The following is a 15,496-nucleotide window of genomic DNA, read 5'->3' as shown; positions in this document are numbered from 1 at the left end:
CAAAGTGATCTGACTTGTACATTTTGTTAGAGACTACGCTGTGGATATATCTTAAGAAATTTTCTCTTGGGCTTATCAAATCACTCAGATTATCTTTCACTATTACACATGAAGAGCACCAGCCTGGATATTAGAGTTCTGGGAACCAAATCAGGACAGAGAGCTAAAAGAGGAAGAGGACGTATGCCAACATTTAGTATATAAAACTTCACGGTTTTCAATATGGTGCCCTTTCTCTCAACTTGTGTCTACTGTCCTCTAAGTCTTCTGAAGGCTAAGATGGAGAAGTTGGTTGCTGAGAAAAAGCTAAGGAAGGAATCAGATTCTCCAGCTGTTTCTGAAATCTTACTTTCAAGATCTTATTTCAAGACAGATATCAGTTTCATCCCCTTTTCCAGAGGAATCTGATTCCATCACTTTTTTAAGCCTTGGCGGTTCTGTAAAACCTGACAACATGAGTTGTTCTCAGTTTTTTTCTAGGGCTAATTTCAATTGTTGGTTCCTACTCCTGGTTTTTCACTGAGTTTTTGTGTGTATGCTAGGATAACCACATGTCTTTCTACTTTCCAGCTTCCAAAAAAATCATTGCTATCATCTGCTCTCCTGAAGACTTTATGTATGGAAATTCATAGTTTTACACTAAAAAAAAAAAAACCCTTGCATGTAATTCTTATGAATTTAGAGAATTCAGGGGTCCAGTCTACCATCCCTGAAGAAGTCAATTTGATCACTTTAGCACCTCCACAATACTTTCGGAAAGGATCAAAATCCATTCAGAGAACACTTTTAAATATTTTTCATATACTTAAGAATGTAACTGAAGACTAAGAGCATATACCTTATTGTATAAAAATGGTTGCTTTTCCTGAAAAATACTAAGGTGTAGGTATATTAAACTTAGTTAAATACATATGGAACATCATCACTAATTGACTTATTAACTCTCTACTGTCATCAGTTACTGTGCTGGTAAGGTGCTAGGGACAGAAAAATTAAAGCCACATTTTTATCCTTAGCAAGACCACAGACTGGTTGGGAACATAGGTATAAAAAGTAATAATCACATTAAACGATTTCCCCACTGACATCAGATGTTACCTTGGAGAGCCTTTATGGCTCTCTATCTTCTCCATTCTCATAGTTTAGCAAGTAGCTGACTCAAGAAGACTGAGCTAGTCCCATTTGAAGAAAACCAGGTCTCTTCAGCTGATTCAAGTAGAACTGATATGAGAATCCCCTAGCCAAGTCTTTAGCACTTAATTGATTGGATGCTCTTTCCCCTTTTCCCAACTTGCCTGTAAACAATATAGCAGAGCACAGTTCCTATCCTGAGACCTGTCCCACTTTTTTACAGCAAAGCTGAACCCATCAGATCTCCCCACAGGAGGACAGGGAGAGATGCACTGTGTTGACCTTTCCCTTGTAAGGTTTACTATCAGAAAGTTCATTTTGCACACATATAGTGTGATTTTTAAAAAATATTTTATTTATTTATTTGAAGGTAGAGTTATAGACAATGAGAGGGAGAGACAGAGAGAGAGGTCTTCCATCTACTGGTTCACTTCCCAAATGGCCATAACAACCAGAGCTGTGCTGATCCAAAGCCAGGAGCTTTTTCCAGGTCTCCCACGAGGGTGCAGGGGCCCAAGGACTTCAGCCATCTTCTTCTGCTTTCCTAGGCTATAGCAGAGAGTAGGATCAGAAGAGGAGCAGCCAGGACCAGAACCAGTGCCCATATGGGATGCCAGCGCCAAAGATGGAGGATTAACCCACTGCACCACAGTGCCAGCCCCTACAGTGTGATGTTAATTCATGCGTATGTCTCTGCTTCTTGCAGGACACCAACTTTACCACTTAATAAATATATATTAAATAATTAAATGTGTCCATTTAATTCAACTGAATTGAGTTAAATTGAATATTCACATTCAATATATGTATTTCATTCAGTTCCATTCATAAGTTAGTTTTTTTCTTGTATCCATATCATTTTAAGCACTATTGCTCTTTAGTATAATAAGCCAAGGCCCAGTTAAAAGAATTAGTATCTAAAGAATTTAACCTCAAAATAACTGAAATACATATGTATACAAGGGATCTTCAATGTGTATTTTAAAACACTACACATGAATTTGAATGTTTTTTGGCACCAAAATACGTGGCCAGTGTAATGGCACATCAGGTTAACCTACCACTTGTAAAACCAGCATCCCTTTTGGGAGTACTACTTTGAGTTCTTGCTTCTGTGCTTCCAATCCAACTCCCTGCTAATGCACCTGGGAAGACAATGGAAGATGTTTCAAGTACCTGGGCCCCTGCTACCTGTGAGGAAGACCCAGATGGAGTTCCTGGCTCCTGCCTTCAGCTGGGCCAAGACCTGGTTGTTGCAAGCATTTGGACAATGAACCAACAGAATCAATTCTCTCTCTCTCTCTCATTTTGCCTTTCAAATAAATAAATCTTTTCTTTAAAGTTTTTCAATACCAAAATAAATTCCATTTTTCCATAAACTTTCTGAAGTATCTTTGTATATTTCAGCTGGTGTGAGTATTGTAATTAACTGCCATTTCTCTAAATTTTCTAAGCTAATAGTCTTTTTTTTTTTTTTTGAGAAACAGACAGAAAGAGAGAGCTCTCATCTGATAGTTCACTCTCCATATGCCTGCAACAGCCATGGCTAAGCCAGGGCCAAAACCAGGATCTGGAAACACAATCCAGGTCTCTAAAGTGAATGTCAGGAACCCAATTATTGATCCATCACTGCTGCCTCTCCGCAGGGGTGGAAAGTTGGAATTGGATGCTGAAACTGGACATTAAACTCAGGCACACCAATCTGGGATGCAAGAGTCTTAACCATTAGGCTAAATGCCTCCTCCAACTATGATCAATTTTGAGGTAAGCACAACATAAAGCCATGTTTACATACTATACTGAGACTCCATATGACTATTTCTTCTTTAAGTTTAATAGGAAGGAAAGGTTCTGCTATTAAGCTTACAGGTTTCACTTAGTCAAATAAACCTTATATATGCATTACACATATACAATGCATATATATATATAGAAACATACACACATCATGGTTTCATTTCTACCCTGAAGTACAGAAAGCTAAAAAACAATCCTACTGCCCTTAAATTAGGTTTAATGAATACAGGATTTCTCTTTTGCCATTCCATCTCAATATCAAGAGACATTAATATCTTAAACTTAATGGTCAACTAATAGATACATGTTTTTTAACTGAAATCAAGTTCAAAATACTTTAGAAGCATATGTAATAGAAATAATTTTAAGGTAAGAAGAAAAATTATTTAAAAATTAAATCTAATTCAAGGCTGAAAACTGCCATAAGTCAAATTGTAGGAATAAAGATATATTTCAATACATCAGGTTTAACTTCTTTATCATCTTTGCAACACTTTCACTCCATTCATTCTCACCATTCACCTAGGATACATCTGGTTATTTTTAATTTAAAATTTATTTGAAGGCTGGGACTATGTTAAATACTTATTTCCCTAAATTTGTTTTCTTATCTATGAAAAGAAGGCTAAAGTTTTCAGTTTTGTAGTTGATGCATTGACTTAATGTGATGTCTGGTAACTTACTCACTGTGACAGTTAGCACATGGCTAACTAGGAATCTAAGCCAGACTCCAAAGTCTATTTTGTTAACTAACATGCATATTACTTAAAAGTAAACTAACACTAAATCCCTACTATCTTCTTTAGATTCTTTTCTGAAATGTTATGATTTACTATAAGCCATTCTGATTCATGCCTACATCCAGAATCTCTACAAAACAGCCTTCATATCCCCCCATTATAATGTCCTTGTATAGACCAATGAACAAAAATCAAGAAATAGTACAAATATATAAATACCAAAATCCAGAAAAAAAGGACAAAGTAAATCCAGGAATACCAGATCAACTTCTTGAACTCTAAAGGCCACATTCTGTGGATGTTTTGCATAGCATCTACCATACAAGAGGTTTCAATAACAATACTCCTTTTACCCAGAAGCCATTACATGTCTGTATGAACTCAGTCAGTAGTATCCAGTTGGATCTAAGTCAAAAGGTGTTCTACACAATCAATAAGAGTATATTTTCCTCTAGTCAAGACCAAATAAAGGCAAGGGTTGAGAGAATCATGATGACAGCAAGGTTTACCCAAGTATCAATCTCTTTAAAGAGTGCATAAGTCTTCAATTACACTTATAGACAACCAGTTCCTTTCCTTAACATCAGCTATATGATCCACAGTGGTTGAGAAAGTCAAGTTCAAATTTCTTTTTTTTAAGATTTAGTTTATTATTTACTTGAAAGTCAGAGTTACACGGGAGGAGAGGGGATGTCTTCCATCTGCTGGTTCATTCCCCAGTTGGCCGCAACAGCTGGAGCTGCGCTGATCTGGAGCCAGGAGCCAGGATCATCTTCTGGGTCTCCCACGTGGGTGCAGGGGCCCAAGGACTTTAGCCATCTTTCCCAGGTCATAGCAGAGAGTTGGATCGAAGTGGAGCAGCCGAGACTTGAACCGGAGCCCATATGGGATGCTGGCACTGCAGGCAGCAGCTTTACCTGTTAGCCACAGTGCCAACCCGTCAAGTTCAAATGTTAAAAGTAAATAAAGGGGCAGTGGTGTAGTAGGTGGTGTAGCGGGTAAAGCCGCCACCTACTATGCTGGCATCCCATATGGGCACCGGTTCAAGACCCAGCTGCTCCAATTCCCATCCAGCTCTCTGTTACAGCCTGGGAAAGCAGAAGATGACCCAAGTGCTTCAGCCCCTGCACCAGCATGGAGACCCAGAAGAAGCTCCTGGCTCCTGGTTTTAGATCAGCTGTTGCAGCCATTTGGAGAGTGAACCAGCAGATAGAAAACCTCTCCCTCTGCCTCTACCTCTCTATAACTCTGCCTTTCAAATAAATTTTTTTTTAAATCTTAAAAAAAATAAATAAATAAAGCCTTTGTTAAAGGTCCTCACATAGAAATCAACCCAACCAAGAATGTTTATATTACAACTGGTTTTTAGTCCCAAAAAGCCTAAGGCAAATTAGAAATACAGAACTTCCCTCCTGCATAAATCACTTCCATAACAAGTAAATTCCAGAAATCTATCTCAGAAGGAAATGTAGAAAACAGTAGACAGCTAGCAAAAAAAAAAAAAAAAAAAAAAATCACGCACTTCTTTAACAGGCACTTCAAGCTAAAAAGACTGGTAATCAAATGGAGGATTTTTCTACTTGCTTTAAAGAGAGCCCTGCTTCCCATGGCAAAACCCAAGTATGAGTCCACTAAATTCTTTCAATCTAATAGCTTGGTACAAACAACAAAAATTCAACATGAAACCATAAAAAGTTCTTTGAAAATAAAAACATTACCTCTTCAGTTAAAATTCAGCGCAGCAATATACAGGAAAATGGACAGTTTTAAAGGTGCTCCTCAGATTCTGCTAAGTAACTGACCTTCTCTATCCTAGTTTTCACACTTGTACATTTCCTTCTTTTTCTACACTTTCAAGGCATATTGCAAGAAAGATGACAGAGAAATTTTTAGCTATAGAAACCAATCCAATCACTGTTTCCTGGCTCTAGAGGCAAAGTATAAATGTATGACTTATTCTATTTGAAAAATAAATGTATAACATATTCTATTTGAAGCCAAAGAGATAGAGTATATTAGTCATTTTGCTGTGTAACAAATTTAGACAAATTTTACAGCTTAAAATCAGGCAGTGGGAGACATAAATATAGGCAGAGATGTAAATGTAGATGTAGTTGCAGGTATAGACAGAGAAAGAAAAACAGAAATATGTCTTCCAAGAAACATATACTCCCCAACATCCACTTCAGAAATGTATATAGAAAAAAAAATAAACAAAGAAAAAAACCAATGTACATCTAGGAGCTCATAACAACGGCCAAAAAAAAAGTATTTCCAGAATACTTACCAGCAGGCAGAAGGACTTTCCAATGCCTGCCCAAGGGGATTACATGATTTGCTTTGGATCAGGAAATACTGTTTGTCTGCCATTCTTCCCTTTTCTAAATATTTCTTGTAATTATTCTATTCTAATTTCCTCCATTGCATATTGGGGATAGGAAGGAACACAGGTGCAGATAACTTGTAAGTTTAATTAGCTGATCACCACTATATGAAAAATCACTTTTGGATCTCATAAAGAGAAGATTGAGCATCCCTGAAAGATACTAGACTTTGAGACAGAAACAGCATCTTCATGAGTCATTGGGCTTTCTTCCTTCAGAAGGGGCGAGTATCTTCTACACACAGGAGATGGAGTGCAGATGGCTTTGGTTTTCCTTTTATTTTAAATATTTATTTATTTGAAAGAGAGAGAGAGAGAGAAAGAGAGAGCGAGCGAACGCATCCATTCATTGGTTCACTTTCCAACAGGTAGCAACAACCATCACTGAGTCAGGCCAAAACCCAAAGCCAGGAACTCCATCTGGGACTCAAACCAGCAGTCCAAAACAAGATGCAGACATCCCCAGAGGCAGCTTAACCCATTACACCACAATGCCCATCCCAGAGTCAAGATGTTTGATGACTAGAGGGTGCCAGAGAATAGCTACTATTCACCAAACTTGCATTCTCCTCCTCTTAGAGACAGAATGAGATTGTATTTCCCAGACTAAAGTAATTGGTAGGTACAGTCATATAAGTTCCACTATATAATTAAGTACCAATGGAATATGGGGAGAAGTAACAATGTAAGGCATCCATGCTTAGCACTTAAAAACTCTCCCACACACTCTTCAGTCTTTCCTCTCCCACAGCAATACTGAAAGCAATATTAAAGATGGCAGAGCCAAACAATGGAAAGATTCTATGTCCCTAAGTCATCAATACAGAAAAAAGATTACAAATCAAAAACATGATTTGGGGCTTGACATAAATGAGAAGTAAACCAATTCCACTCCCTATTTTCCAAAATCCATTAACTCAAATAAATACTTATTGAATAAACCCACTACGCACAAAGTTTGTAGCAGTTACTCTCATAATTACCCTTTCTATGTAAAACAGATTTTGAAATATGTAAGATATCTTTATTCAAGTATCTTATATATGTAATAGCACAGGATAATAATATATGCATTAAGAGTTATTTCTTGGGATAAATTTTTATAAAGGAATGAAGATTTATCAGTTAATTAAAAGTTCTAAATTCACAAAATTTCTTTATATAACAAAAATAAAGAGCTAATAGTTTACACAAATCAAGTAACATAGTAAAAAAATCATGTCAACTTGACCTGAATTCTACAAGATCTGACCTTTACAAGTCATTTCAACTTGAGCAACCAAGTCACCTCCCAACCCTGGTCCTTAATGTCTTCATATAATCAAGGATGAAGCCAGCTAAGTTTACATTACATAAAGTAACAATATTCTTAATAAATTTCTCTTTCATTAAAAGGGAAATAAAGTTTATTCTTCATGCAGAGACCTAGGGAGAAAAAAATCACCTTTAAAAAGGCAGCTTTCATAGAGGCTTTGTATTACACTCTTCTGTATTTTGAAAGTTCAGCTGAAATTCATCATCTACCATAAAGATTTACCTTGTAAAATTCCTTAATTTCTATACTCAAAACTTACACTCAACAATGTAAAGATATGCTTTAATGACTAACTTTCTTTGTCATATTAAAACATGCCATGATCTGATTATTTCTATCAGACTTACCCACAATAAGTTTTAAAGTCTAACTTGGTGAAGTATAACACTGACAAAACGTCAAAGAAGTGGGAGTTGCCTTGCCTTTGGAAAGGACCAAGTGACAAATCTCTTTTGCAAGACCAAAGAGACATCTGAACTAAAATTACTAATTTAGTTGAGCCCTAAAATATTATTCAAAACATAATTCCTTATTACTCACAGAATGGTAAGAACTACAAATACTGTTGCTTATAATGAACAACTAAATGTTCTATTCACTCTTACAGGCTACATCATCAAGTCTACTGAGAAATTTTTTTTAAATCAACATAATTTAAATTTCAGGGATGAACAACTGGCAAAAAGTTAAGTCACCAATGTCCCAAGAAGTGCCAAAAGGTTTGCATCCCAGCATCTCTCCTTCTGATCCAGCACCTGCTAATGTGCACCCTGAGAAGCAGCAGGTGATGGCTCTCAAGTACTTGGGTCTCTTTCACCCTCATGGAAGACTCAGATTGAGTTCCTGACTACTGGCTTCAGCCTGCACCAGTACTGGCTATTGTAGGCTTTTAGGAAGTGAAGCAGCAGATGAAAGATCTCTCCATCTATTTCTCTCTCTGCCTCTTTGACTCTAATAAAATAAAAATGGCTTTTTAAAATTTCAAAATAGCAAGTATAAAAGACATGTCTTTATAAGCTATGAATAAATATTTTTCTGTGATCATAATTCACAGCCCTTCCTAATAGCTTTTTTCATTGACACCTGCTAATATTAGAAAATATTCATAAATAACATGACTCTTGATTACATAGTAAATAATCAGTCAGAGATACATGCAACACATTTTAGGTCAATTACTAGAAGGAGAAGTTTGAACATTCTTGGGCTTCAGATCATATAAAAGTCTAGGGATATACTCAAAAAACGGGAAAAAATTCTTAAAATCCCCAATATAAACAATCAAAAATCATCACTACTTAACTGAACATGCACAGAGCAAAACAATATAGTCAATAGTTCATTACTCTGTTAATAAAATTTTAAAAAATAAACCATTTTTTAATCATAAAGATGAAGGACTTCCCTAAAATGACAAGAAACAATTAAGACATTTGGCTAAGAGAAATCCATGTGTAACTGAAAACCTAAAAAACCATCATAAACCTATCATAAACCCACAACCTACTTGCTTCATGGCAGTCTCTCCAATTTTGTCTGAATGTTTGCGGATGCTCTCCAAAAAGTCTTTGAGATCAGACATGGAAACATCCTTTATTTCTTCTCGAAGTTTAGGGATGTTGTCCACCATCACCTTGCAGAACCGATAGTGGCTTACTTGAGGCAAATAGGTATGTTCCAGATGTTCCAGAGTTTTCAGTGCAGGATAATGCCTACAAAAGGGATTCATCACATACAGTTCAGCTAAGGTTTTTTGAAGGTAACAGTTATATTTCTCAGGTAAAATTTCTAGCCCAAATTAGTTCTAATACACCTTAGGACAATCCCAGAATTAAGTTTTAATTAAAACTCAATGAAAAAATAACAAACAATTAAAAAGTAATATAATTTCTAAGAGTCTAGGAAGTTATAATTGAAAAAATTTTATCCAAAGAATCTAAAAACCTGGAATCTCTATCAATGAAATTAATTACACCATGAATAAAAGGAAATCAAAGAAGGTCATCTTAATATAAAAAAAATCATTTAAGACTTCCACAATTGCAGATGGAAGAGCCTGACATATCTTATACCCAAAAAAAGAAACATTGTCAAGAGTCAAGCTGCCCAAAACAGCTGTGGAAATTGACCAAAGAAGAACAAGAGAGGTATTTATTCACAACAACTTGGAGCAGAGTGTAAAAATCTCAACTAGCTTTGTGAATAAAAGTAGCAAACTCAGTTTAAAAAAAAAAAAAAACTAACAATAGGAAAAGCTTTCAGCTCTATTGGCTTAAAGTTACAATCTGGCTAGGGCAAACAGTAGACTGGAAGACAAAGTAGAAATTCATCAGTGAAGTCACAGAAATAAGACACCCATAGAAGGACTTGACAAATTCTCTGCATATCCTTAACTGAGGAAGAGGGTTCACCTAAAAGGGCCTAAGCACTCCACATATCCCTGACTGACAAGGAAGCTACAGGTACCCATATGGAAGATCTAAGTAGAAGGCCTCACAGAAAATTCTGTTTCACAGTAGGGTGACTATAGGTAATATTAATATATTGTAAGTTTCCCCATTAAAAAAAACTAAAATAATTTTAGACGTTTCGCCATAAGGAACTGTTAAATTTTGAGTAAATTTACTCTGAATGGGAATGTCACAAAGTATCCTGTACTGAAGCATTACATGGAACTCCATAAATATGAACAATTTTACATTAAAAATTTTTAAACATGATTTTGTCAAACTCCAAAAGATTTCTTAACAGATATTTACGATTATTAAAGTTTTAATAAATGAGAATTCACAGCTTGCTGGTAAAAAGAAGACTTTATTAATGATAGCAGTCTTCATTGAAATATTTAGCAACACAACTATTGCAAAAACTGCATTTTCAAAAAAAATAGTTGTATAAAAATATGTATAAACCTCTTTTACAGAGTTTAGAATTTTTATGTTAGCAAATTTTTAAAAACTAACAGGTGTCTACTAACAAGGAAATGGTTAGAGACATTATGATATATCCATAAGGTAAAAGACTAACAAAATAGCAAAATGCTTGCAATAATGTTTAATGAAAATCATTTCAAAAAATAGATCTTCTTGTTCCTCAGCCTTTAGGCTAAGATCAAGTGTAGTATCTGCTCTTATCAGCTGAATTTCTGACACTACTCTATCAAAGGACAAAATACTAAACGGAATTTTGAAGCAGGGAGATGAAATGGGTGCTTGCTCTATGTGCTCCTTGCATCAACCTGGCATGGCACAGTACATCAATTAAAAATAAATAAATCTTACAAGTATGATCATAACATCTTTCAAAATATAAATATGCAGACCTGCATAAACTATGAATATATATGCCTGTATGAAATAAATCACTGACTAAATACACACACAAAAGTGCAGAGAAAAATGACTGGTAAAGTATATACAAAAACAAGGTTAAAAATCTTGCTTTTGTCCTTTGAACAGCAATATTCTGAGTGAAAATTTTGTTCTTTATGCTTTTAATTTCCTAATTTCTATGCTTCCTGTGTTATATTTAGTATTTAAAAAAAACCCTCAGTTCCTTCCTATAAGTAAGAAAAACATACAACTGCATTTGGGCCTTATAAAAAGAATATCACAAGAGATATCTAAGCTCTTCTTACAGTTAGTACCACAAACACTAAAGACTAGAAACTGCTTTTACTTTTTTTCTTTAATGTTTTCTCTCATGTATTACAAAAATCAAAATCTTATTCCAAATAAATAAAGGAGAAAAGATATATTCCTCCTAAATTTAGAAATAAAAGTATAAATAGAGTTAAATCTGAAATAGTTGCTTTTATTAAAATTTTACAGACCTAAAAACAGGAACAATTCACATGGTTTAGTATAAACAGAATGGTGTTTATACTACAATTAGGTAGGAAGAGCTATGTGTAATAAAACACAATTCCTCTAGAGAGAAACTTTAGAATGGATAGAAAGCCAGAAATTAAGCCAAAAAGATAAACACACTTTGGGGTTTAGTTATATTTTGGAACACTGTTTATAGAATGAAAAAAATCCAACAATGTTCCCTGCAGACACAAGGCACATTCACTGATGAGACACACGGCTCATGCCGAAAACATCTGGTCTGTCAAATAGCTCCACATTTTTCAAGGCTAATTAGTACAAAACCCAATGATTCCTGGCAACAGAAAAAAAAAAAGTCACCTTATTTCTTCATTGTGCCTTCTCTGACATACCCATATTTCAACTATAGTAACCTATCAATAAGATTACTCAAATTTCTACTGCATTTCAATATTAGTGGCAGATTAAAGAATGACAGTCAATTAAATACCTGTACAAGCAGGCACTCAAAGAAAATAATTCTACTTTCAGTGGCCATGCAAATCCAAAACTGAATTTTGACATTGCTTTTGACAACTTCCAAATGTTATTAAGAGCCAAATTCCTTAGTTGCATTTGCATGTGTGCTCACATTTCCTCCACCCTTCAAGCATACCTCATTACTAATAGAGATGTAAGCAGAAATACAGGAAATAAAAAGCAAAGAAAAAAGGGACAGAAGGCAGAAAAGGAGGTCTAAGTAATCCCATAAACTGGATAACCAAGGTCGGAACAACTTCGACATGGTTGAATGCTGTCGTGAGAAGAGGAATGTTGATCTACGCAAATAAAATTTTGGTACTTTTTGGCCATGGCGTGGGACTCTTTCACAATGAAGGCTTTTAAAATTCTGGCAAGTGAGCCTTGAAAGTAAATCATAACTACCTATAAGAAATTTTTAAAAATTTTCAGAGTACAATAAAATATGAAATAAAAGCTTTCGACAGAGGAAAATATTAGTTCCTTTTCGAATCATAGTCAGAGCATCACTAATAAATGCTGTGCTAGCATTAGAATGATAGCCAGATAGCTTTCCATAGGGAGTAACAAGCCAGTGGTATAATCAGTATTTATGGCTAAAAAAAAACAAATAGGCTTCTAGCCATGAAGGCATAACAAGTAACAGATATGACTTCCCACTTTGTAAACAAGTAGAATACTGGCTATAATAGAAAAACAGCTATTTTCAAACACTGGATATCAGGCAACACAGAACTGTGACCTCAAGGGAAAAAACGGGGCGGGGGGGGGGGGGGCAGGCAACAAGGTGAGTTTAATAATCACCTGTATTATCTCCCCAAAAGTGATTTCCACAATATGGACACAATCAGAGAAAACCCAAACAGAGCCCAGCAGCCGGCCTGACTTAAGTAATTCAGGAAAGTTTAGGCAGCTTGAAGCGTTACAGCAGAGTTTCCTTTAAAAGGCAGCAATGTACCTTTCTCTGAAGGGAGGAGAGAACCTCCACTTTGACTATGACCTTGTCTAAACAAGATAAGAGTCGGAGAACTCAAGGGGCTTCCATAGCCTTGGAAACTCATGACTGCTGCATAGGGAGATTACTGATGCCATAAACAGGAGTGTCAATTTGTAAAGTCAACAACAGGAGTCACTGTGCACTTACTCTTCATGTAAGATCTCTGTCCTTAAGGTGCTGTACATTGAGGCTTAATGCTATAATGAGTACTCAAACAGTATATTTTACTTTGTGTTTCTATGGGGGTGCAAACTGTTGAAATCTTTACGTAAGGTATACTAAACTGATCTTCTGTTAAAAAAAAAAAAAGAAATTAGCAATTACCAACTTGACTCTCACTGGGATTAAACATGACAATAGGTCTGATCTGATTTCATCATCATTTAAAAAATCATCTATTATTTTTCACTTTATGTTTCTGTGTGAGGAGCAAACTATTGAAATCTTTACTTAATGTATGCTAAACTGATCTTCTGTATATAAAGAGAATTGAAAATGAATCCTCATGTGAATGGAAGGGGAGAGGGAATGGGAAAGGGGAGGATTGCGGGTGGGAGGGACGTTATGGGGGGGAAGCCATTGTAATCCATAAGCCATACTTTGGAAATTTATATTCATTAAATAAAAGTTAAAAAAAAAAAAAGAAAAAAAGAAAAAAAAAGGGAAAAAAAGGCAGCAATGTAGAACTGCAGAAATCTACACATGGTCTTCCCTGAGTGTTTGCTGAATACTAGACTAGACATGGAAAAAAGGGAAATTCAACATGAATAGGCAAAACGGAGGGAGGGAGGGGGGAGGGAAAGACTAACCAGAGAGACATAGGTGAATAGCTCAAGGGGCAAGCACTATGGCATAGTGGGTTAAGCATCTGCCTGCAGCACTGACATCCTATATGGGCATCTGTTTGAGTCCCGGCTGCTCCACTTCCTATCCAGCTCCATGCTGATGGCCTAGCAAGGAAGTAGAAGATGGCCCAAGTGCTTGGGTTCCTGCACCTGAATGGGAGACCCAGAAGAAACTCCTGGCTCCTGGCTCCTGGCTCCTGGCTCCTGGCTCCAGACAGACCCAGCTCCAACCGTCGAAGCCATTAGGGGAGTGAACCAGAGGATGGAAGACCTATTTCTCTCTCTCCCTCTCTCTGTCTATAACTCTGCCTCTGAAGTAAATAAATAAATTTTTAACAACAACAACAAAAAAGGTGAATAGTTCAAAGAGCTTCACCGAGGCTCTGAACAGGCAAAGTGAAGAATTCTGGGGGATCATGAGCTATTCAGGGTAGATTATCAAGAGTGGAAACCTTATCTATGAAGCTGAAGTGCACAGAAATGAAGACAGGTACAACAGAGCTTAAAAACAGGGTTTGAGGAGAGAAGACTTTTGACCACAACTGAACTATTTGCCAAAATAAAGCCCACAACTCACTAAGAAAGAATAAAGGTCTCCCAACATCTAGACCGTCATCAACACATTATGTTATCCACTCAAAAATAACAGGGGGAGGGGCTCACAATAAGAAGTGGCTGAGTGAGACCCTCCAATGATCATATCCCCACAGAAACATCAACTGCAACAGCAATTCACGTAACAAACCCATTCACAAGAGCTAAAGAACCTAGTGAGAGACACAGTATCTGCTTTTAGCATAATAGTAGATAGTAGCATATAATCGTCCATTTGGGAGAAAAAAAGGTAAGTATGTAGCAACTCATTCCATAGGAACTTAGGGCTAATACAATGGGCTCATTTTATTTTTATTTTTTGACAGGCAGAGTTAGACAGTGAGAGTGAGAGTGAGAGTGAGAGAGAGAGAGAGAGAGAGAGAAAGGTCTTCCTTCCGTTGGTTCACCCCCCAAGTGGCCGCTATGGCTGGTGTGTTGCAGCTGGTGCACTGCGCCAATCTGAAGCCAGGAGCCAGGTGCTTCTCCTGGTCTCCCATGCGGGTGCAGGGCCCAAGCACTTGGGCCATCCTCCACTGCACTCCCAGGCCACAGCAGAGAGCTGGCCTGGATGCGGAGGGAAAAATTCCTCTAGGTTGGGAATTTTTCCCAACCTGGAGAAGGATATAAACATTTGCGTATATGATACAGTGGGCTCACCGTATTAGCCCCAAGTTAGGGCTCTGCAGTGAGGCTCAAACCCAGACAGAATCCCTCAGTATCTGATAACAGGATGATAACTCTAGACAAAGCATCTGGGCCCCCCTGGGACCTGACCAGAGGCTGAAAGGGACAGACAACTCTTTTTAGGAACTCCCAGAGTTCATTCAGAACATACCAAGTGCAGATCTGAGATAACCTTGGGCTTAGGGTGACATCTAGTGGTCATACAGCGACAACACACTAGCAGTGAACTTTCACAAACCTAGACTTAGGGTAGTGTGGAGGGATTAAATAGTGGAGGTCGTGACCACAGGCCCCAAAAAATTAACTAGCCTGCTTAGACTCTCTGGAAGTTATTATCTATATAATTAGGAGTGGAAAAACCCCTTGAACATGTAGACATTATATACCAACAAGCATCAACTCTCAGGAAGCCACAGCTTCACCTGAGAGAATAAGGCTCCAAAAACTGAACATACGTAACTGACCACATGGCAACTCATACATGTGATATTTCAGAAAGAGAACTGAAAATAGGTGACTTAAGGAATTCAACAAGCTTCAAGAAAACTTGAAACAACTTGGTACTGTATCCGAGAACCTTAACAGTGATGTATTAAAAACCGGCACCACAGCTCACTAGGCTAATCCTCCACCTGTGGCACCGGCACCCCAGGTTCTAGTC

At 36.9% G+C, this 15,496-nt stretch overlaps 1 protein-coding gene and 1 pseudogene across 2 annotated transcripts in view; one reads left to right on the top strand and one right to left on the bottom strand.

Moving 5' to 3' along the window:
- EXOC6B (exocyst complex component 6B) overlaps positions 1-15,496 on the bottom strand; it is a 683,510-nt gene that overhangs the window by 531,603 nt on the left and 136,411 nt on the right. For both annotated transcript variants that reach the window (XM_002709766.6, XM_089327552.1), the window contains exon 6: positions 8,874-9,078. In XM_002709766.6, the coding sequence (XP_002709812.1) occupies positions 8,874-9,078 (205 nt within the window). The remainder of the gene's footprint in view (positions 1-8,873; positions 9,079-15,496) is intronic.
- LOC127490481 (U2 spliceosomal RNA) lies at positions 10,452-10,623 on the top strand (annotated as a pseudogene).

The sequence above is a fragment of the Oryctolagus cuniculus genome, chromosome 2 (assembly GCF_051225735.1).
Source record: "Oryctolagus cuniculus isolate XC-2025 breed Fujian yellow rabbit chromosome 2, ASM5122573v1, whole genome shotgun sequence".
NCBI classification, from domain to species: Eukaryota; Metazoa; Chordata; class Mammalia; order Lagomorpha; family Leporidae; genus Oryctolagus; species Oryctolagus cuniculus.
The sequence above is the reverse complement of the archived record's forward strand: the minus strand, read 5'-3'. Positions and strand labels throughout refer to the sequence as shown.